Source organism: Macrosteles quadrilineatus, unplaced genomic scaffold (assembly GCF_028750875.1).
Source record: "Macrosteles quadrilineatus isolate MER2022 unplaced genomic scaffold, UCM_ALF_1.0 Scaffold_9__3_contigs__length_116548681, whole genome shotgun sequence".
NCBI classification, from domain to species: domain Eukaryota; kingdom Metazoa; phylum Arthropoda; class Insecta; order Hemiptera; family Cicadellidae; genus Macrosteles; species Macrosteles quadrilineatus.
This window is the reverse complement of record NW_026542602.1, coordinates 83,918,728-83,944,775: the sequence shown is the minus strand read 5'-3', so window position 1 is coordinate 83,944,775 and position 26,048 is coordinate 83,918,728. Positions and strand designations below refer to the sequence as shown.

Genomic DNA, 26,048 nt, shown 5'->3' with positions numbered 1-26,048 from the left:
AAGAAAGTTTATTTTTTCATAGTGAGCTATTAACATCAAGTGCTCATTAAATCTAATATATATATATATATATATATATATATATAGAAAATCTTACATTTTCTGAAAACATTTAGGTGAAACCAATTAGATAATATAATGCATTCCAACATTTTGACTACCCTTGGTGGATTAGTTTTACCATAAATAGACAGTAACTGTAATCACTTGATTATTTTGTTATTTACGTAATCCACTAAGATACTGTAACATATTTATTTTGGTAATCCTGGTTTTAAATTTAATTTTCCATAATTTTTAGTATATTTGTTTTATTAAAAAGAACAGTTTATTAATGCATTTTGATCCTACATTAATTGTTTGTGCGTTTATAATTATTATTATTGAAACATTTTAGCTTTTCATGAATGTTCAGACTTTAATATTTTTATCAGCCGTTACTGTTTAGGGGCTGACATATTATGCCTATATACAACCTCAGGGAGTATGTTTAATCTTTACTCTCACAGTTTATTCCAACAACTACTGTAGCGCCTCTTTACTTATGGTATGCAACACCCGCAGTACATCGGTGTACTTGAATTGACTACCCGCGCCTTGCTTCCTTACAAATTTAAATTGCCTTATTATTGCTTGGTTTTTAATTATTTATTAATTATTTGTTGTACTATATTAACTAAATTAATACAGTACTTAATGTATACATGTATTTCCAAAACTGGTTGAGATAATTAAACCATTTATTTTTCTAATAAGTGTTGATTTTCAGGATTTGGTTCAAATTTAAGTAAACAAATTAAAAGTTAAATTCAAAATGAACAAAAGCTTAATACGATTATTTATGTTTCGATCAATTAAATAATTTTCGCAGAGGATACACTTCTAGCACGAATTATAGGCTACGAAGAAGAAATTTATACCTGATTACTTATACCTTAAATACATACCTGATTATTAAATTTGCAAAATAGAAAAATGGAAGGTTTTATGCAAGGTTAAGTCTTGCCATTGAGTCAATGGTCTTGCATATAATACACTATAAAAATATCTTCTAAAGAAATTTATCTTTCAAAACTATGTCATGAAATTCCTTTAGGTGTCCAGTTTAGATTAAGCGAACTTAATTAATCATTTTCACCAATTAATTCTATTTCGACCATTATAATTTTGTCAAACAGGCTACCGTTGTTCCAATTTCCGGACATGTAGAGTAATGTAACAGTTAGATTTAAAATGAAGAAGCAAGAAGCAGCAGTCAGCTCAGAATGGAGTTATAAATTCACCAAAGTAATACCAACCACCGGCGGCGGCGGCTCGGTCGTTTCTTACAATTGTTATAGTCCTGTGTCCTCGGTGACTCTAGTGGTTATGGTGTTTTATATTAAACATTTGTATGCATGTTCCCCATAACAAACTATGGTGTTTGTTTTTTTCCCAATAAAGTGAATGCTACTTCTTAGTTTCATGTATTGTATGTGATGGTTGGTATACAATGCGAGTTTTAACCATAAAACTTATAATATAAGACACTATGGGGTCAATTTTTATTTTGGATTGTTCGTTTGTAGTTGGATATGTTGGAGGTTTTATCCCTGTGTGTTGCTTCTTAGTTTTCATGATTTTATGCTGTGGTTGTATTTAAAATTTCATGTGTCTATGTACAACGAGTGAGAACCCCATGGTCAACTAGGGGTCAAATATATACATTTTATTTGTGTATACATTTTTGTTTATTTCAAGCAGTATGTTTATCCCTGTGCGCTACTGCACTGGTTTTATTTATATTATTATGTGATGGTTGAAATTAAAAAATGATATATTTACAAAAATTATTCTCCATAACGAACTGTATTTAATTTTATTCGAATACGTTAATGTTTACGATGAACTTTTACTATACGTTTATCCTTGTGTTCTACTACAGTGTTAAATTAATATTTATAATGATTTAATCAGGTCATCAGAGATTAAATTACTTTGAAAATATTTTTTTGTAATCGGTTATAGAAGTTATTGTATGTTCATGGTTTTTATACTATTGAAAATCAACCCCTGTGCTCTATCTTACCATAATGGTTTATAAAATGCAATGTTTAATACAATATTAACCCACATATACATTTTTCTCTTACACAAATGAACGCTATGTTGACACTGTATAACTGAGATGATTAACCAATTTACTAAATCCGTTTGATCTTCTTACACAAATGATAGATGGCCCTAAATGTTCTCTCTCAATTGCTCGTTAACACGTTTCTTTCAAGTAGGCGATTAATCGTGTCCAGCCTCGTCAAAACTTATAATTGCTTTTCAATTAATCACAGCTAAATCACCTTCGATGTAATATTTTTGATTTTGTTCATTCAAAAACTTATCGCCCTACATAATTAACTGTTTTGTCAACAATACATTTTGGTTTTTATTGATTTTTTATTATTGTTCCCAATGATGAAGCTATGAACATTTTTTGTTAAATGTCTAAACCAATTAAATAGCATTTAAATGTTATAAATATTGGATCTTTCAACAACTTTATTGCCAAAAAATTTTCTACTGCTTGAAAAGTGCAATCAAATAATATAAAAATATAATCAAAGCTGTTATATGAACTATGTGTTTTGTTGAGTACACTGTATTTTTCTTAAGGACTACAATTTAATTCCTTCTCTCTCGATATAAAATTCCAAATCTATTGTTTTATTGTTATCCCGTGGTATTGTTGCCATTGACGGCGACAAAGGCGTTTCTATTGTCTCAAAATGAGGACATAAAGTCAGTTGTTACCACAAATGAGGCTAAGATTGTGGTGAAATAGAGTTATAATTCACGTTTTCTGTTCCACTCTGGGCCCCTCGACTACGACGTAGCCAGTTTGTTACACTTCAGTTACTTTCAGAAAGTTTCTAACTTATTTGAGTGGTTTTATTTTTTTACTTGATTAAGTTGTAGTTTTGTCAGTGATTTAATTTATTGGTGCCAGCTTTCTTTTAAAGAAAGTGATGATCGATGTGAGGACTATTATCAAGTGGTACAGTTGAATTTCGTTTCTAAATTAAATGGTGGATGTGAAATCATTTTTCAATAACCAACATTGTCTCTTCCGCACACTAGCCTCGTTGCAGGGGTATATCAGGTAGTTATTTTGAAGTTCATTTAACATTGGTTTCAACATATTGAACAAAATTATTTTACACTAAAACGTGTATTGCTAGATACATTGCTGTACTGCAGCTAATAATAATTAAATTTAATAACTTTGATTCAGTTTGTAATATTTCGGCTCGAATCTCGCATATGTATGTTCGTTCAAAAATCATTTGGGGTTTGCAACACTTATTTATGATTTCCATATTTTTTTATGAAATAAGTGATCAAAACATAGCTTGTAATTTAAATGGAAACACTTAATATTAATTTGTTATACATTGAAAGGGAAATGTATGAAAGCTATAAAACCTTCATCAAAGACCCCGTTATGTAGAGTAGTTAATGAAATATCTTATCTGTCTCTAAATACAAGATATTTATATAACAGTCGGCCCTTTATGCTAATATTTGAAATATAATGGATGCAAAGCAACTTTTTTTTACTATGCAACTTATAAACTCTAATGACTAATGAAAACTAACTATTGTTTAATAACTCCGTAATATAGTGTTCGTGTGTTTGAATTCTGAACCTAACTGACCGAATTTGACAGCATAAAAGTTTGAATGATTATTTGAGGTCCCAGGTGTATTGGTTATTGAGTTATTTTTTCTCATTCTAGCAACCAGGTTTGATTGTTACTTCAAAAAATTCAAATTTGGCATTCAAATATATTTTGTAAACTAAAAATACAGAATGTAAAAAAATACGTCTATTAACACTCACTGAAACATATATTTACACTAACTTATACTTTTAACTCGCAATATTATACAAAGGACTAACAAATTAAGCTAAATAAATCTGGTGCATGTTATATTTGATATATATCTAAATGTACCATTGAAGATATCTAAAACGCAACGTACCTATTGGGAACTCTAATTTATATCGCGTATAAACCCTACGTCGTCGCCAGTCCCGTAAAAGTCTCGGTTTGCTTAGTTTACGGTAACGGGACCGCAGCAGCAGTAAACTAAGACTACGTTCGGGCCACTTTTATCGCTTATTTGCCAATTTATAAGCGCTCCCCACACTCCGATGCTACGTCGAAAATGGTATACAAGAAATTCTGCTGTAACGTTTCATAATGTATGTTGTTTTCGTATACTTTAAATTTGATCAAATTGGCAGCAAAATATTCATACAACTATGAAAAAAGACTAAACGTGGAGTAAATTTAATTAGATTAGTATTATAAACGCAAAATGTAACTTCAATAATTTTTTAAATCATGTTGAGTTGCGATAAACTGTTTAACTAAATTACTTATAACAAATTGTATTTATGTTTACATTTTCAGATAAATGAATAGGGCTTGTACTACAAATACCACAGAAAACATTTGAACAGCGTGAACTATTATTCCTGAAATCGTATTTGCTATACTCTACGATTTACCCGATTTCAAGTAAAACATAAATGTTATCACAGTTCGTATGAATTTAGAGATGAATTAGTCTCAACCGAAAAAAGTGTATATACACATTGTAAAGTATAGATGTGTTCAGTGCTATTCACTAAACTGTTTTGCGGATTGGATTGGAAATCATTTGTTTAGTTCAGAATACGTTTGCTACTCTGTATAGTTTTCTGAGTAGTAACAAAAATGTTAGTTAAAACGAGTGTTCTGAAACAAAAGATGTGTATAATTAAGATTCAGGTCTCTTTTGAAAATAAAATATCAATTAGGACTAGTTGACATAAAAACGATTGATAGTTTCAAAATCTAATTCACGAATTCAATGATTTTGTTAATAAAAACGCACTGCAGTTTTAAACAACTTTACACTTTCCTATACCCCGATCTAAACAATTAATTAGTACATAGTATTTTTTTGCCTTCAATAAACCTTTATACCCAAACTTTTAATATACCTTTTAAGAGCATATAAACACACTCTCATTTTAAAATGAATTTTATCACAGGCTGATCCGCAGTGTTATGGTGTTTAACGACATATAAATCCCACCCTTTGCAGCGCCTATTATCCCCTATTATTTCTTTGCATCCTGAAGGCTTTGAGGGTCGTTGAAAGCTAATTAGGCTTTTTACTTGGTGAAACATTCTTTGTACCTAACCAACTGTGATAACCCTGTTAGTCTTTACACTCTTACTTTCATCGCGCATGTAATTAGTGTTTTGTGTTTACCGGTTTTTTTTCTGAATAAGTTGACGTGTTTAATATTTTGAAAGTTTAGCGTAGGTGAATGGCCACGTTGTTTCGGGTGAGGCGACCGTGAGTAGCTTATCGATTCTCATATTATTAGCAAGAATCCTTTTGGGGGTTTGTTCGCGTAAGACATTTGTTCGGTTCAAATGTTTATACATTATGTATTATTATTTGTTTTAGACTTGGCTAAAGTAATTTTAGAAGTTAGTGATTACAGAAGCAATGTATATAACCATTGACTATACAGGGTGACCGTTAAGTCTTAGGACGACTTTATAATTTTTAAACGACAAAAGATATCACAACCACATTTGGTATACCGTTACTGGAAATTGTAAGCTACTTTTCTGTACATGGTGGTCGGATATCACCTTTGGGGGACGGCCCGTCGGGGGTCAGAAGAAAATCTTTAACGACAGCCTATGTTGAGTTGTACATCATTTTAAAGGTCAACTTCAACTGAAAACAATGCCGCAAACCGCACTTCAAAAGGTCGATCCTGCGCAAAATGGCAGATGTTCAAAGATTTTCAAAATTAGCCAATTTATTTAAATTAATACACTTTCTTAAATCTTTAAACAACTGTCATTTTTTAGCGGATGGTCCTTTTGAAGTACGGTTTGTGGCATTCTTCTTTGCTTAAAATTCCCTTTAAAATGATCCGCATAACTTCACATTCAGTGATCCAAATTACTCTTCAGGGCGACGGCCCACAAGGAGTCGGAAGTAAATCTTGAATGGACGCATAGGTTGATATGCACATCAAATTAAAGGTATTTATTAGTAGAATACAATGCCGCAAACCGTACTTCAAAAAGACCATCCGTTAAAAAATGACAGTTGTTTAAAGATTTAAAATACCCCCGCCGCAGCAAACCTGCAGACTAAGCGAATTTCCATTTCCCTGAATGGATTTACACTAAAATGTCTCCTTAAAAATATCACATTCATTCCCTATTTAAATAGAATCAGTTTAAAACATACTTAGGTTTGCTGCAACAGGGAGGGTAAAAGTGTTTTTTATGTAAAATGTTAATAGTTGGTAAGAAATAAAAACATTTTCCAAATTTGGACAAAATATGTTAATAAACAAGCAAACTACAACAGTTTAATTATTCTCCATAAGAATAACATAGAAATTTTAAATTTACAGTTTTTTGGAATTTTCTTCGTAACCATTAGGTGCATTATATCGCTTCAATATACTAAATTATTTGTTTTTTTAAGCTCTACAAAATAGTTTAGAAAGAAATTGCAAAATTTTATGTTTTTTGGGTCAAAAATGGGAAAAACCCATTTTTACCCCATAAACCCCCGTTCCCATGGTCCGATCATGCTGGTTCGCGAACTCGTTCGAATAAACGTAGGTTTACACGTTTGTACCAAATTTCATCAAAATCGGATCATTTTTGCTCGAGTTATCTTGCTAACGGACACATATATATATATATGAATTTGAACGGATGGTGTTTTTGGCCTCTAGGGACCTCAAAACGAAAAAAATAAACGGTATCAGCATTCTGACACATACTTTCTCCCATAAGTTTGTCAACAACCTTTATCATGTGTAAGCGGTGTGAGTAAATATACGGTTATGGGATTTGTACAGTTTTCTACAGAATTTAAAGGACAATAACATACTAAATTTTTATCAAAATCGTTCGGGCCATTTTTGGGAAAATCCTATTTTTCCGTTATTTTATGGGGTTTTATTGGAAAATCCCCATTAAAAATCAAAATTAAAAAAAAATAAAAAAACTATCAAAATTGTAAGGACCATAACATACTATGTTAAATCAAAACCGGATTTTTGTCTAAAATCCTATTTTTCGTTAATTTATGGGGGTTTTATGGGAAAATAACATAGTTTACCATAACTTTTGAACCGTAATTTTTACAGAAATGGGATTTGTACCATTTTTTTTAGAATTTAAAGGGCTACAACATACTAAATTTTTATCAAAATCGTTCGGGCCATTTTTGAGAAAACCCGATTTTTCCGGTTTTTTATGGGTTTTTATGGGAAAATCCCCATTAAAAAACAAAATTTCAAAAAAATGAAAAAACGCCCGGAGATACCATGGATTAGAACCTACATACCAAATTTCATCGAAATCGGACCACTACACGTCTCTAGCTCTGTACACATCCAGACACACAGACACACACACACACAGACATCACTTCGAAAATCACTTTTTTGGGTCCAGGGGGACCCAAAACGAATATATCCACTAAAAACTCAAACTCGAAAATTTTGACGAAAACAATACTTTCTCCATATACTATGGTATAGGGGGAGAAAGTAAAAATCGGTCCCGGGTCCAGGTCTTACCATGAGTAGGCCTACTACGGTAATAGCTTATTCCCTATATGGGAAATTCGCTAAAAGTGTTTTAACTTAAAGAAATTGGCTAATTTTGAAAACCTTTGAACATCTGCCATTTTGCGTAGGATCAACCTTTTGAAGTGCGATTTGCGGCATTGTTTTCAGTTGAAGTTGACCTTTAAAATGATGTACAACTCAACATTGGCTGTCATTAAAGATTTTCTTCTGACCCCCGACGGGCCGTCCCCCAAAGGTGATATCGGACCACCATGTACACAGAAAAGTAGCTTACAATTTCCAGTAACGGTATAAAGTCGTCCTAAGACTTAACGGTCACCCTGTATATAAACCTAATTATATAGCTCAAGCTTTTTGCAGTAATCAACTTTAATTTTTGTTTATTTTTTCTATTTACAAAAGCTTTCGCTATTTCCTTTTTTTTTACTAACTAAGCCTTGGATATTTAAAATAGGCCTATGTGTTTTTTTGTTTTTTTTTTTTGTGTAAACGTGTAAGCCTGTAGCACAAAGACCTCTATTTGTCATATCTTTGTTTTTCAGCGCATTCAACTACGGCAAATAATCCCTTTTAATCATCGTAGGGGGGGATCAAAATGAAAATTAGCTTTTTTGCTTGAAACGAGCAAAGCAAACTAAAGAAAGCAGCTTACTCGCTAGACGTGTAATCAAGTGCAATTTGAAACGCGAGTAGGGGGGATGTCGGTTGAAGGGAACAGCCAAACGCTCTCTCATTAATCCCCCATAACTGTGACTAAAGGCGGAGGAACTACTTTGTACGTTGAGCTGCTTAGTGTTTACATTTCTTCGTGATTTTCCCTTGGGAGTAGTGGAATTACGTTACTGAAATTTTTCGCCTGTTTTGGTACTGTGTAGCCTTCTTTATTTACTTTTTCTTTTTGGAAATAATATAAATTCGCCCAAATATTGTAGCGGAAAGTATCGTGGTTTTACCCAAAGCTTCGTCTGTATCGTTTTGATGCTGTTCAACGTTACAGTGGTTTTGGTTTTTTTCGAACTGTTATTTAATTATTGTACCTATTTTTACAGTAACTAGTATTTCTGTTCCATCATATCCTGGCGAGAATCGCGGTACTATAATATAAAATTACCGTTACTATGAGTTTTCGATTATAAGTTACCATGCAATTGTTTAGTAACCTTTTCACATGTTGCAACTTTTACTTCAAATTGCGATACGTAGTATTACTACAATAATGACGTTTTTGTTTTAGCTACAGTATATCCAAAGATGAGCAAGAAGACTGCAACCTGGTTACCAAGCTACAATCCAACTCTTTAAAGACCTAGTCACTAGTTGCAACTGTTACTTTTTAGTACCTATTATTACAATAATGACATATTTGTTGAAGCTATGTCCAAAAACGAGCCAGAAGACCGCAGATTAGCTGCGAAGGTGTCAACCTACTATTTTAATTACCTAGTCACTAGTTGCAACTGTTACTTGTTGGTATCTGTTACAACAATACTATGTTTTATGTTCCAGCGATATCCAAAGACGAACCAGAAGACCGCAACCGTGTGACGAAGCTACCTTTCAATGGTTATAGTGACGAGTTCCTAGATAGACTGGAGCCTAATGGCAACATCCCCAACGACAAAGATCTCAGATATGGTGAGTCTAGAGACAATATTTTAATTGCAATCAATTAAGGGTTAATCTATCTGTGACTAATTGATCATACGCATTATTTCAAAAATGTTACCAAACTGTCTGCAACTGTTTTAAAAAACAAATTTCCAAGTTTAGGCAGACCCAAAACGAATATTCTGATATTTTCAAAACATTTGAAAAGGATAGAATGTCATGTTTTGAAATGGAAAAATAAAACGTCAAATGAAGCGAGTGTCATCAAATATTGGATCAGACGTATTTCAACAAACCTTTGTTTTATCTCTGTCAACACTTTTACTCTATTTCCAACCCATTCCCTGTTTTCATTCAATGTTTTCGGATCTTTAGATCAAGTAAACACAACTGTTACTTATGTTCATATACTTAAAATGATATTTTTATATGAAATTACTATAACATTAGTGCAATTAAATTGTAATCCTCATATATAGTTTTTTTATTGTTATATTAAAATACTTAACTTTTTGTACTATCTACCAATGTATTTCGGGTAGAAGACGATTTATATTTATAGACTTTTTCTAAACTTGCCTTTATACACCAATGGTATAATATTTGGACATACATCTATCTCTTTCACAGGGAAAGCGAATCAAACCAATTTATTTCTAATTATAATACTACAAATACTAAGCTAGCAAGATCTGCTACTTTTTATACCATTGGACTATTTAAACTCAAGGCAACATTACTCAATAAGATGTATAACACGTTCGAATTTTCACATTGTTTAATAACACCACTAGGCGAAGTATGACACTAAATTGCTTACATCTTTGCAGTACACTCAAGTTTTACATTACAAATTTTGACTGACTTTCGAATTGTTTTGTTATTAGACTAACTATACTCTCGAACCATACCATTCTAAAGTATAATCGTTACAACATGAATAAAAATGTTGTTCTCCTAGAGCTGGTAAACTGTATTTCTGTTTAACGAGAGATAGATAGAAGTGTGTGTGATGTGAGGTCAGGTGTGTAGTGATACATCGGGGATCTGGGATACATTGTCATCGGTAATTACATCATCTCTCCCAGGTGTGTCTTACATCATCCCAGCAGTGTGTAGTTACTGTCACAGTATCGTAGTTTAGTTGTTTTAAAACGATAATAAGTCACTAAATAATTTGTTTCTAATGAGAAATGTAATAAATATATTATCTTTACAATATTCTTTTAACCAATGTATTCTTGGTTGACTTTTCACGTTCTAAGATCTAATTGACCATTTTTACATTATTGTCGTGACAATTTCGGTCTACAGTGGTTTTAAATTTGATTAGTCTACAAACCCTGAATGTGTCCGAATACACGTTTTGTGGGATTGGAATTTCGCCTCTTTCCTTGCAAAATACGTCACGCATTTTCGTGATTTCTCATACCAACTGTATTTTAATCGTGTAACGAGTAGTTTAATACTTTTACTAGTGAACATGTGCGGCTCAATGCCCCGCAAAAAACATATTAATTTAGAAAACGAATTCATCGTGTTATATATTGACTCGACGTCGAAAATTAAATTCAATAATAATAAAGCCTTAGAAGGGAAGCAGCCCAGCAATTTTCTAGCTGTATGCGTATTATATTTATTAAATTAATAAGTGTTCAAGGTTAACTATGTTATAGTGTGTTTATTTTTTTTAAAGATTTTTAAAAACAAATTTTACAAAACATTTTATCATATCGAACCAATTGGCCTATGTAGCATATTTTGAGGGTCATAAAATGCTGCTTTAAGAAAACACTTTTAAAAATAAACACTAAAAAACAATATTTTTATCACAAAAGCACTTCTATGAATAGGCTACTACGATTTTAGTCTTAAAGTTACCTGCAGAAATATTACCCTGGTCAGAATTTTCCGTAATGAATATGCGTATCCTATTAAAATATGTAGCCTTAAAATATTACTTAAAACAACAAATATATATATATATATATATACCTATATATATATATTTGCTCATGACTGAAACTGGTCTGGCTAAGAACAGTGCTGCTCTTTAATTAAAGTGCTTGTGCTGTAAATAAAAAAAAAACAGAAATTAGCATTCTTTCCATTTTAACAGGTAGCCTAAGTTTGTTTCAGACGGGCAAATTTTTATCCTCGAAATCAAAATATGTCCCTTGTTCCAGTTAGGACTTTACATTGTTGTTAACCGTTCTAAACAAATGAAGCCTTGTGCCATTAATGAGGCCCTTTTTGATATATTAATATCATAAAACCTTTTATTAGTATAATCTGTGTCTTGGCAACCCACTGACCTCTATATTTAAAAACTCAGTTGGATTTTCTAGATGGGTGTCTCCGCCTTCGTCTGTTTTCGAGGACCCACTCTTCTTCCCCTTGGTATACTGACAATTAATTACCTAACTTGTCAAGTTCATGTAGTAATTCATTAATACTGTTAGTTTATAAAGAAAATTAGATAAAAGTTACTTGGCTTGGTGCTTTCAAAACTGCAAACACAAAATACATCACCCACAGGTAAAAAAGAATCAAGTTATTGGTTAAAAAAACTATGTTTGTGTAAAAACATTATTCACATGAAGTAGATGATTTTTTGATTTCTCGATCAGCTGTTTCGTTTCTGATGAATTAATAATGTCAAAGATTTGTGATTTTAAATACATCAACTATTATAGTAAGGTTTTCTAAATCATGGTAACTTATTCTCAACTAAGTTTTACTATTCCCAGCATAAAAATAAAGTAGTGAGATCCAATATGAGTAAAGTTTAAGGCACACAATCCTTAATGGAAATGTAGTATACATTAACAGTCATAATACACAGCAATTATTATGTAGTAGACTTTGACTATTTTCAAGTAATAAACATATGTTTCTGTAAAAAAATTATCTCCCTTGTTATCCTTATGGAGAAATACGAAACTTTAAAGGGCCCCAGGGCCTCACTCTCTAATTATTTCCTTAAAAAGAAGGTTTCCTGCACAACTTCACGTTACGCTCTTTCCAATGACACCAAAAACATGACAATCGGTTCAGTAGTTTCGGAGGAGTAATTGTCACAAAAAACCTGCTTGCGTATTAAATAAGTATAGATTCCTTAACTTGGCAATAAATCATTTATAAAGCGTTGATACCACAGACATCTCTTTGTGGTGTTTTACGAAGACTTTGTTTCTTTCACTATTAATTTACCCATGTGTAGACATTTGCCCTTACCAGCTTTTTCACCGGCCGCCCCTAAGGAGTTCAGCTCTGCCCACAAATGTTTCACTGACCATTGCACTTTTTACACCTCTTATCTCCCCCAGTGAGCTGCGACTTTCCTTTATGTTTCCTTTTGTGAGTAGATTCTGTTTCTGACCTTTATCAATAAACCTACCTTTGTCGATAATAGTAGAATTTTATTTCAGACGGTAGAATTGTATGTGTAGCTTACAACTAAACAACTATAATTTACAGTTTAATCGTCATCAACTATAATATAGGAGCTTTGGTAAATTTAGGTATAATTTGGTATATTGGTAAATTTTACCATACACAAGATAATCATGTGAGAAAGGTTGATAAAATTAGATAAGTACGTGAATTAAAGATTAGTATCGTTTCTCTTGTCTGCTAGTTTTATTCTTTCCAATTTTTCCGTTTTGTAAATACATGTTACATTTACACTTCAACTCGTCGTGTATATTGCTAGTTTAAAATCATTTCAACTGTAATCCTAGGTTTTAAAAGTTATATTATGTCAATAATGGACGTTAAACCATTGACTACACACAAAAAATAAACATATGATTTCAGTTGTTGCCATTTTGTTATTGCTTTAATTTTAAATAGTGTTGATCACTAATAGATTGATATTTTAGCAAGAAGAATTATTTGATTATATAATAAATAAAAACTCTAAAATATTAATTAATGGCCTTTGAACTATCAAGTTTGTTATTCCGAATGATCAAGTAAAATCTAAAATTTTACTATTTGATTATACAGCTATTTCTTTGCATTTTCATCTTAATTTTAAGTTAACCTTTAAACTATGATCTTTTTGTTATCTAATATAGACTATTGTTAGGAAGCGTCTTTAATTAATAGGTAAATGGCATAGTGGTTCAAAGTAGATATTGCTTGAATTAGAGTCTTCAGAATCATGAAGATTACTATTCGTAATTTTTGTTCTTCAGACGTAATGATAGATGGAATTCTTTATCATCTAGTACAGTATTTCGGTTTGGCCTTTAGACCTATCGAGTTGAATCTTCAGATCTGCTTGTATTATCAAAACAGTCAATTGAAATCTTGAAAAAATATAATTGCAGATTTTAAATCGTGAAATGCTCTCAATTGCCCTGTCGTTATCCTAAGTATACACTCATCTCTGGCCTCTAACCACGCCACTTCACCCCAGGGGCTCAGATGCCCCTATCTCATTTGTCCTCGGTCAAGCCATATTGAAGATGCCGACATGTCCATTCGTCCCTTTCTATTTCACGACGACCCTTACTTCAATAACTCAGTTGTCCTGTCTAACTCGCCAAATAACTGGCGTCCAGACAGTAGATTATTTGGGCTAAGGCAAACGCGATTCAGAAATGTGTGTGTGCAGTGTTGTTTTAGATAAATCAAGTTTACCATAATCTTAGCATTATGATAGTCTCCCTGCCATGTAAAATACAGGTTCAGGTACACCCTTATATTGCTAAGGGCATGGATACAAATTGTACTTTCTTTACAACTCCTCAATGTTCCATCATCAGATATGTATGGCGTACGCGGACTACCTTAAAACTTTACTTAACTTAAAGTTTGACAAATTGGTTCAGAAAATCGTTGTGAAAACAGTTCTATACGGTTGCCATAACGGGGTTGTATCTTTAATCAAAACTTTCCATTGTGCAATGTACCCTAGTCGTAGTTTAGTTACTACTTGAAAACTGTTCATTTCACTAGAATGGAAGCACTACTATGCATATTGCAACTGCATACGATTTGAATTCATTATAGGTAATTATGTACCTGCTTACCATAATTGACCAGTTGATCCGTTTACTCTTGAACTAACTCCCATTTACGATCTGAGTGATAAACAAACCATTTTATAACTATTAGTACAAACAAAGAGTAGAGATTTATGTAATTAAAATAAGTTACATGTTTATTAAGGCTGCATTTTAGCACTTAAAACTGTATTAAAATTATAATCTGCCGTACTTCATTCTTTTAAAACCAATGCTCTCCTAATAATTGGTCAAGCTTCTTTGAAGTATATTTTTGGTGATTGTAAGTTTTATTCAAGACATTAACAGAATCAACACCTAGAAAGCAAAAATGTCTACAATAATTTCTTAAATAATCTTTTTCAAGACTGTCACTAAGACCTACTGTTTAGATATTTTGTTTTCAAAGATGATACTTTTTATTTTATATCTTCTCCTTCCCATTACGTCCTCTAGGCTACATTCGCCCCAAATCCGACACTCTAATTGTCATTAGTGCATCACTAAGGACCTCTTTGGTTGGGGTTGGTAAATATCAATCAAGGGTGGATAACTTTGTCCCTCCTTCCCTACACTTGGCATCTTGACAATCCACCCCTCAAGGGACTGGCCTTGTATTTGTCACGATTAAATGATCCCTGCCTTTTGTGACGACAGGGATCAGTTTACGTCATGTTTCAGTCTGTGATAAAATAATCAAAACTCGTCTGGTCGCCAATTTCAGTTTTCGCTGTGGTATGAGTAGTTTTGGTGACGATTAGTGTTTAGTATGCAGACACGATGTTTGGTTTAGACTTCCCAACTTAGTTTCAGACAGTCTTTATCTTGCATTTAAGTTGTCTACCTGAACTGATTTTAAAGTAAAAGAATATTCCAATAGTTCAGCGGTTTTTATTGAGTGTTTAAATAACTCACACTAAAATTGCACAATAAAGAACAAATTGGTAGCCTATTCCAATTAAATTATATTGGCACTTATTGGATGTTGTTATAAGTAAAAGATTTAAATATTGTGTACATTTTAGTTTACTATGTTATCATTTTAAGTTGTATTGAAAATATATATAATTGTGGACACTATAATTGCTTTCAAGAAACTGTATTGTGTTGGGTTATTAAATTAAAGTAAGTTGTATTGAATCCTTTTATACACAGCGTTGAGAAAATATCCGAGTAAATTGAAAGTTAGATATTTTCCGTTAAGAAGTTATGTGAGTTTTTGTAAGTAAACTTCTGCCTAGTAAGTTCCTACTGAGACCGTACAAATATTTCTTCGCGAGAAGCCATATTATTACCAATCGACCAACAATTATTTGTAATTAATTTTTCTTATAATTTATATTTTCAGCTTATTTGATACTTTTTTCACCTCAGTTATTTACTGAATGTAAAAGATGATTGTAAACTGTTTAGTATAGTTAAAACCCCTAACATGTTATAGTAGTTTACCCAACGATTGCGTAAAGATAGTGTCAACGACACGAGTAGAAAATTTAAGGTTTGGCCAGTGTTTTAATTACTAAAAATCACTACTCATAACTCCTAAGAAAGGTTTTCGTTTATAACCTCTCATTGTCACTGACAGTGATGCAACGAAACATTGTACCAAACACTGATTGTACAACTTAACAACTAAATTGGTCTGAACAGCTGTGTAATTGAAGTACGAATCGTTACAATTTTACTTTTTCTCTCTCAATCTTTGTACCTCATTGGTCCGTAACTTGTGTTGTTATGAGTAAAACTATGCTGTTATGACAAACTTTTCGATTCTAAGAACTGGACTGAAACGGCTACTTTAAAAATATGGTCTTAGGTCAAAGTAATTTGCAAATCATTATAACAATAAATTATCTCATTACACAATTATTCTGTATATTATAAAGGACAACATGTCCTTTAGCCGCAGCAGATGAAGTTATTAAAACATTGTTAAAATTATGCGTTAACAACTTTTGAAAATCTTATTTATTTTTTCCCCACAGTCCTGTAAATAAATAAAAACAACATTAAACTGTATCTATTTTCCAATTATCAACTCCCCTTTGTTATACTACAAATAAGTGTAATAATAATACATATCTCGATATTTCTACTGATAGCTCTTAATGCACTTGTTTAATCCAGTCCAACATTAAGCATAGGTGGGGTTACTGATACTACCGACGGCGCCAAACCCATTACTGTTATTGTTTTCTGTTCCTATTAGTGGCACATGAAATACAATCTGGAAATATTACAAAAACAAAAGACTCCGAAGAATTTATAGGATTTCAGCAATCTATGAGTCGAAATAAGGCTGTTACCAAAAATAATCAACGTTCTAGAGTACATCATATAATTGCATCGTTTTTCTGATATCATAACCCAATAGTAAAGAATGCCCACTAAATTTCTTTATTAGGATTTTTTGTGATTTCAAGTTGTTTAAAGACTTATTGCAGACTTCTCCATCACTTGTAACCTATCTTTTAATGTTTTAATGATCAGTACTGAAAATCCTGCTAAAGAATGCTTCAAACAGCGCTGCAAAGTGTATCCTTAAAAAGAGAGACTTTTTGTCTATCTGTGCTATCAAGCGTGCGGATGTGAAACAAATAGAAACAAGCTCCACGTTTGACAACTGGGTGCAGTTTTTGGGCTCAAATTTTTGAAATTGAAAAACCCTTCATTGGAGATAGTGGCAATAAGATTATATTGGTCTGTTATTTTATCGTGTACTAGCTGTACCCGCGGGCTTTGCCCCGTTTATCTTCTTAATTTTCAAGATGAGCTCGTTCGCATGGCTCAATCACGTCCTGGTTGAAGTGCGTTTGCTATGCTCACTCACCTTTAGGTTGGAGCTCGTTCGCTGCGCTCACTTGCCTTCAGGTTAGCTCGTTCGCTACGCTAACTCGCCTCCAGGTTGAAGTTCGTTCGCTACGCTCACTCACCTTTTGGTTGCAAATTAGCTGTTGTCATAAATGAAAAAATAATAATAGTGCTGCACCCTGTTGGCAATCCTTGTAACTTTAAAGCTATTGAACATCATAGAACAGAACCAACTCGTTTAATTGAAACAGCTGTTAAAATTCATTAATTCCTTTTAAATATGAAAAATCATAAGGTTAACATGGGAAACTCCAGAGCCACTGGGGCGGAGCCCGAGAGTCCGATCAGAATAAAAACAACTTAGTTTTCCTATTCAATGCCTAAAGAATCGGTGTACCAAATTTCAGCCTCCTAGGTAAATGGGAAGTGGGAGAATTAGGTATGAGTGAGTGAGTGAGTGAGTGTGTCAGTGAGGGCTTTGCCTTTTATATATTTGGATGAAGAAGGAGGGAGTGAATTATACCCAGTATATTCGTTGCAATTCTCTTCTCTCTCGGGCGATAGCCATTCTTGTTTCATCCCCTAAGCATATGCTAGTTCTCATAGGATTCCCGCCAAAAGAGGGGAGATTCTGGTCACAGTGTAAGTGAAAAGTTTGGTACAAGATATTTGTTAGTAGGAAAACGTGTACTAGCAGTGTATGAAATTAAATACAAATACATATGCCGTGAATAATTATTTGAAACTAAGGAGTGCTGGTTTATATCACGGTTGTGCAACATACATTTTATTATTTACTACAAACCAAACGGTTTAGTTTTTTTTTGGTTTTTTTGACATTAGGGAAATTAAAGTATCATGCCGTTTCCTCATACTGTTTAAAAACATTTATTCTGCTGACTTTATTTAATAATTCGTTTCGCTTTACCAATTTACCACGTTACCAAACGCATTGAAATTGGATTTAAGAACCAGCGAGCACAGAATAAAAATTTTTATTCTGTGCTCGCTGTTAAGAACCCTTAAAAGTTAACGGCCATCTTGGATTTGCCGATATAGGATAAAAGCAACGTTAAGTTCTAACAGTCGCTGATGATTTACCCTCTCAAAATATTTTTCCAAATACCAAAGGGATTGTAACATAAATGTCTAGGGCGCTGTGAAATTAGACATTTTCTTTTTAGTTTTGCAATTAGTTTATGAGTTGAAACAGCTAGGCTCCAAGGACTCTTAATAATGATTTGCAACTACAGTTCACCTTTTTAGTTACGATAGTAGAGTTTTTTAAGTTCCGAACAAAAGATCTTTTTTAAACTCCACTGACGTTAAAGAAATAAAAAAAATTATTGACAAAGACTTAAGCAGCTATAAATTTTAATCTAGTTCTATGTTTATTCCAGTATGAAGTTAAACGTCGGACTTTTTGAATAGAAAGGACAGAGGTTATATATAAATTCCAAAATAATAATATAATAAATGTTAGGATCGTAATTACTACGTAGTTCAGGTAGCTCCCACACTTAGACCTTCCCATAACCGTCTAAGTGCACTCATGTTTCGACCATTAACACTACCCCGAGTGTGCATCAATTAACGCCCAATGTTACACTAATGGAGTTAAATTTAATATTTTTGCGTATATTGCCGTATTTTTCGGTTTAATAATACCTGTTTTATTAATGAATTGGAGATCCTTGCATGTTGTATTAACATTAAGTAATAACATTATATTTTTGTTCTATCTGTAATTAATCGTAAGCGTATTTTATTTCTTAGGGTAGTTACGAATTTATTTTCATTTGATATTTTTTACTTATGATTACAGTTATATTTGTATTGCTACAGGTGATTACGAACATATTTCTATCTACAGCTAATTAAGGTCGTATTTTGTATCTAGAAAGAGTTACAAACAGTTTATTATTCGTGTAGGTAATGAGAGCGATAATATTTATATTTTTAAGTCATTATTAGGAACTTATTTTAATTTTAATAGGATATTACGTTTATATTATCATTTGCAAGTAATTGTGACTGTATTTTCATTTTTAATTACATTTTTTATGTTCTATGTAATGAATATTAAATTTTATTTCTGCTAATAATTACTCATACAGTATATTTATTGTAGTATGTCGTTAGGATCCTCTTGCTAACTAACTTTAGTAAGCATGCTACTAATTTCAACATTACTGTAATGCATGTTAATTCATTTTTTAACGTCTTGGATATAGAAACCATTACATACAAGGACGCTTACCGATAATCTGAGTATATTGCTATTTCATGATGACATATTTACGCTAAACTTTAACCAATGACGCTGAACTCTTTTCAATCAGATGCACATTTTTACTGTTCATGTTTCAAAAATATCCCCAAATCTTTTTGTTAAGTATAAGATTGCTAAACTGGTAAGAAGGTTACCAAAGGTGAGAAGATTTTTTTCCAGAAGAACACTAGGTAATGTATATTATGTTAACCATTATAAGCTAAAGTTTCAGTTTATATTCACCCACTAGGCGACTACCCGGCAACCCGGATATGATATTTCCGCTCAGCTCGGGTAAAGCACATCCGGATCCAAATACACTTTCCATCCTGATGTTTTTTTGTGTTTTATACTTTTTCCAAACATCATTTATAAATTTTATATAAAAATATAAAAACAAGTCCACGGGGCGTAGCTCAAAAGAAATATGAAAATTAAATCATATAATATTGCATTGTCATCCATTTGTGAGCTATGTTTCAAGTTTCAAGTCTCTAGCTCATCGGGAAGTTAGTATAAAATTGATTGCAAAATTTGTACCGGACAAGAAAGCGAGCTAATAAAAACGTTTTAATAAATTTAATCTATGATAAAATTTCACCGCTTGATTTGGGAAAACAATATTAAATAGTATAGTATAGTAGTATTATAGTAAAACTATGTACATCGATGATAGAGTTGGGTATGAACCCTGTAACTTAAACCACAATTGTGATTATCAAACCTGAATTCGCCTTTTTTCAATAACCTGATATTTCCAAAATCGGAGCCATAAAATATGTATGATTAAGTTTCAAGGCGTTTGTGTTGGTAACTTCTATTGCCATGTTTATCAATAACACCTCAAAAAACCCTCGGATAAAAGTTGTATAAAATCGATATGCCATTATTAACAAATTACATTAGCCATAAACCTAACTTTGATCTCATTTATTTGGAAAAATAATTTTTATTCCTAAACCTACACTATTAACTTGCAATTTTCACTATCGGAATGTTTTACCATGATGACTACAAAAATAACTACTTTCCTCCAAGGAATGCTAAAAGTAAATTTAAAGCTAAAAGTCGGATAAATTTCGGTAAACAGAACGCTGTGTTCAAGATACCTTTGCACTTTCCCCAGGGAGTCCTGAAAAGGTTTCGTTTTCTCCATTTGTAGCTGGTAATTTTGGACCTGTATATTACATTCAACAAAAAATCCTTGTAAAATAATGAATTTCTAGAATTGATAAAACTTAGAATAAAATCACCTTTATATTTTACACATAACAACAGATATGGCCGTAGTGACGTCATCCTAGTGCCGGTAGATAACGTTAGATGGTTATTTCATCTCGTTTGAGGCGACTATAATAACCCAGACTGCGGAGGTGAATTCTATTATGCATTGTATCATTGATATTTAGTTCTGTCTACCGCCTAGCTATGGTTTCATCTGGTAATTGCTTTGCTGTTATGATAAAATATTTTATAGTTTATACTTAGGGTAACCATCTTTTTACTTGTACTTTACTTATGTTTTTATTGGGGTGGGTTTATTTTTTTTACAGGCTGAAACTATGATGGGTTCGTGTTTTATGATGGTGGAATATATATTTGACTTTGCTTATATGTACGTGTTGTGTGGATCAACGGCAATAATTATAATCTTTGTTTTTTATCATATGAAGTTTTAGAAAAATAATTGCCTCCAAAAGTACTACTGTGTTACCAAAGTGTTGTTTAAGTTTGCTTTTAGATTATATTTATTCAAATTTTTGATTCATAAAAATATCTGTAACGAATTTTAAGAACTGCATGGTAATTTTAAAATGTTGGATGAACAAATTTCGTTCTAAATTATTTTATTCCTCATTGTTAGTAAACGAATACCATAATTAATATATTAATCGTTGATATTTGTCTTCAACCTATCAACATTTAGTGTATCCAACCTATTGTACAGCTTTCGTCCAAAGATTTCAGCTTGTTATTTCACTTTGTTTTTTTCTAATCCAAGAAGAAAGTTTTAGCTGATTCAAATCATTTATTCTTTGCAGTGTTGGCAGCACCGAACTGTCACACCAACCAATAGACTTGGCAAACTTGACGTAAAATTATTAACACAAGTTTGCTCATTAAAGGACTTCGGCAAGTCAGAAAAGTTTCCACCGCCGCGATGTGTCAGTCTGGTTTACGGGGAGTTCACTGATTTGGCCCAAAACAGTACATAGCAATCTTAAAACATTGAATTACTATTTGTTTGAAAACCGGCTTAAAACTTGATTACCGACGAAAGTATCTTCGAATGAAAATGTCATCACTATAAAACGTTCCTTCTTTTAAATTTGTATGGACAGATATGAAGGAAATTCCTTAAATGTTTTTTTTTCTGATTCTAGTAACTTGAAACCAATTATACTTTGTCAGAGTCCTAATAATGTTTAGTTTAGTTATATTTTGATATTCGAGTGTAATGTTTGTGTATTTTTCCACCATCCGGAGTTCTGCTGTAGAAAAAGGTCAAGTAAATGGTTTCTATAATATTGAGACTAGTAGAGAGAAATATAAAAATCCACTTTGGAGAATAATTTTAAAACCACCGTTGTCCCACTGTAATGCAGAATTACTACGATGCGTTATTTGCCAATGAAATTATTTTTGTATATAACTGTAGTCTTAAAAAAAATAGGAATATTTTACATTTTTGTATCAAGGCCAGGTAAAAATAATTTGTAACAGTTTTACTTCCAAACGTCTTCTTGTTACAGTTGATTTACTATAGTTCGGCCGCTTAGAAAGCGACCTCCTCCAGCATTGGTTTAGCATTAGCGCGCAGGTCGTTTTCTAAGCGGCCGAACTATAATTCGAAATTAGTCTATTGGACATTTGATGTTTTATAATTAATCTTTTATGTGTAAAACTGTATTGAATTTTTGTAAGTAAATAAAGTGCTTTAGTATTAATTTTTAGATGATTTGAACAGGGCTAGGTTCGTTTCATAGGACTCAAGTGCCTGAACTTTAAATGTTATAACTGTTTAATTTCAAACATAAAATTTAAGAAAATATTTTTTCAATCCTTGATTTTTTCTAAAATGACTTTTCTTGTACTTCATTATATGCATTCAACCAATTATAATGTAGACGACACTTTGTGAAAAGATTGTTGGGTTTAATGTTAGCAAGTATTAAACTATTTCCCTACGCATTTCCATAAATTATCCCGGACCTTTGCCTTAGCTGGATACATAAACCAGATAGTTTCCAACAGTCTCTACCTCGTTTCCGGTTCCTGGGACATTATTTATGTAAATGGCTTTAGTTTGGACCTTGTATCCGCTAGACTGACTCGACTATGACTTTTGTAAACACATTACTTTTCGTTAATCTTTATTTAAAGTAATTTAAGAGGTTCGATTCACTTATACATTTATTTCGATTTTGCACAAGGTATTTCATTGATGGTTTTGTACGGGTTTGAGGAATACAGTTCCAAATTTTGTTGCATAAGGTATTCATTTTAAAATATTTGACTATAAAAATATTATTTGCAAATTTAAATTCGTTAACCATTTAGTATGTACCATTTGTTTGATTAAGACTACTAGCTCTCTGATATTTTTTGTCCTAGGACGCTAGTTACTAGCCCGGGATTGTTTTTCAATTAACTTCAGGCTAGGCCTAGGGGTTGTGGCATTATCACTTACATAAAATCCATTGGTTATTTGGTGGGATTTGAACCCGGGATCTCAGGGACTGGAGTCCCATGCTCTTACCACTAGACCAGCTCGCTCTCCATGGCTCTCTGATATGGCATACAAAGTAATTGTAACCGTTCTTACTACGTAGGAAAAACAAAATTTACTATAACATCTATTTATCTATCTATTAATCTACATCTATTTATCTACATCTATCTATTAATCGACACGAAACACATTTAATATAACACATTTTAGATTTTACAATGCAATTAGACCTACTTGAATTTATTGAAACTCAATAGTATAATTAATGTACTAATTTCGTATTTTTTACAATAACGTTTTAGCTTCATTTATTGCGTAGCTTTTCAAAAAATTGCTCATAATGAGGGTTTAAATCGAACAATGTGATATAAATAATTATAATATACGAGCAAATTGAAGTCAATAATAAACATAATGATCTCCTCTAAGCGTCGTGTAATTAATGTGTCGTGACGTATTGAAATCCTAATTATATTCCATACAAACCCAATTACTAGCTTATTATTCTCTTGTATGCTACGGCAATGTGATTAACGCTGAGCTAAAGGTAGCTGGAAATTGATTTTGTCACAAATTGGAAAAAGACCGATGATTTAATATTGTCTAACTAGTAAAATAAACAATTTTAATAATATTTATGTTATATTCTATTGTGTAACAATCAGTTGTCTAAATATCTTAGTTGCGCATTATGGTATACCGTGTTTATTTCGTTAATTTCTTTGTAAATATGACGGTTTTTCAAAAGTAGGAAACTCGACCACGTTGTCTTGGTCGTCTGGTTTTAATAAGTGGTCAATGATAAAAATAACACCTTATTTTAGTCAGTGACAATGCTACACAATGCATCGTTCTTATCTCGTCACAATTTCATCAAAGTTGTACACAAGTTCTTATGAGATATGAAGTACATAAGTGAAATATTAAGATGTTGATCAAATATACAATGAATCGTACAAAAATAACCAAAGACTTAGTAACCATATTTAGGCCACGCTTTTAGCTATATTACTAGAAATATGTTTTAGAATTACGACATTTTTAAGTAAGTTCTTTATGGATTTTTATTTAGTTTTCCGAATTGGCGTTCAAAGTGTATTACAACCATGTAATTTAATAAACACATGCTTAAGTTAACTAAACTAAATAATTATCTGTGTTATATTTTGTTCAAAATAATAATATTCCATCCTTAAAACGGATTGTTGTGAAATCAAAGTAATAAATTAATATGCACAGTATCTGATGAATACGCGGCGCAGACAGTCCCTTTGTAGTAGAAACTTTGTTAACAGTTAACGAGAAAAGTTTTGTTAATATCTTGTACAAATGTACTGGAATGCCAAGACGTGATGAGGAGACTTCTTTACATCCAACTTGTTCGCTTCTCGTCTTTCGAATTATGTGTTTGTATTTTAGATTTTTAGACTGTGTATTGAAATTTATTGCTGTCAAAGAAACTAAATAAATGTATTGTGTGAACAATACAAGAGATATTCTCACATATCATACATACAATATTGCTAAAGCAATAACGGTTGTTATAATGAACGGAAATCTCTCTTTGCTTTTCAGTAGTATTTCTCCAGTAGATTAAATGTTTAAAGGTTTATATCATCGGTATTTATATTATAAGGTTTGTGTATACATTTTAATAGTAACTTTAAATTTAAAAATATATATATATATATATATTGTGCAGTAAGCTTAATTGAAATATTTTGTAAACTCTTATTTTTCTCTTTCCTGACCATTAACTTTATTATTCATCATCTCTTTGACCTTTAAGTGATTCCAATAATCTATAGAGATACCAAACAATATAGTTTTAGAGGTTAAGTGGTAGAGAGTACTTGTTTGTATTAACCTTGCTTCTCAAATAAAGATATTTTCCTTTTTTCCATTTCATTTCATATTTTTAGATTTTATAAATTTGTATATATTCATTACTTTTTAACGTTGCGAACATTTTTTATATTTGCCACTAGACATTTTTCATTTAGTGAAGGATAATGCATGATACATAAAAATTAATTATACCAATCTTTCATAGCTGACGATAAACCATATTTTATTACGATAAAGTAAAACCCTTTCTACTTTATTACTGGTTTGAACTTGATCTAATAAATAGTTTATTTTATCACCAGGGCCTTTGGTGATAAAGTTTAGTTGTAACTAGCTGAAGCTTAACAAAACATGTGGGAGGGCCGAGAAGATATTTTGAACTGTGTGATAAACTATATTTTCGCTATACTGCTCTATTTTGTAAGCCAACTGGTTTTACAATTGGTCGGGTTTTTCATGGTTAAGATTCCTTTTAATAAGTAATTTTGCTTTATGAAGGTTTACGTACCTCGTTCCTAAAAGGAAAGAATGTTCAACAGTTCAAACAATCAAACAAAAATTTACATCGAAAAACTAAATATTAGGCTACATAAATATATTTTACATAGGTCCTTTAAACAGATTATTATATTTATGCACAGTTCCTTTGTGTGCGTGTCCAACTTCGCGTGTCTTATAAAGTCACAATCTGTCAAGCTAATGTTGAATGCTATTTACTCTAAATAAAGAATGATTTTATGCTTATTAACGTACACTGCAGTGCCCTATTATCATCGAATTAGAACTGGTGTCGTTAATTTTGAGTGATGTTTGATTGACTTTTGATACAAAACGTTTTTTGGTATGATAATTTTCTGAACTTTTACAAACTGTATGTACAAGTTCAATACAAAATTCAGCTTTGCCTATGTTTTATTGAATGAATCTCGAAAAAAATAATGAAAGGCGTAAAACCAGTGAAAAACACAACTCATTGGATATAGGTCGATTCATCGAAGAGGCAAGGCCGCAGTCGTTCGGTCCTTAAGTCCCTGGTTTAAATCCCACCAGACACCAATAAGTAATGTTAAATATTTGATTATGCTTTAA

The 26,048-nt window shown here is 32.0% G+C and overlaps 1 protein-coding gene across 4 annotated transcripts in view; it reads left to right on the top strand.

The window, feature by feature from the left end:
* The window catches only part of LOC129002190 (cyclin-dependent kinase 14), a 285,193-nt gene that overhangs the window by 221,085 nt on the left and 38,060 nt on the right, over positions 1–26,048 (top strand). For all 4 annotated transcript variants that reach the window (XM_054429821.1, XM_054429819.1, XM_054429820.1 and 1 more), the window contains one exon: positions 9,179–9,307. In XM_054429821.1, coding sequence (XP_054285796.1) covers positions 9,179–9,307 — 129 coding nt within the window. The remainder of the gene's footprint in view (positions 1–9,178; positions 9,308–26,048) is intronic.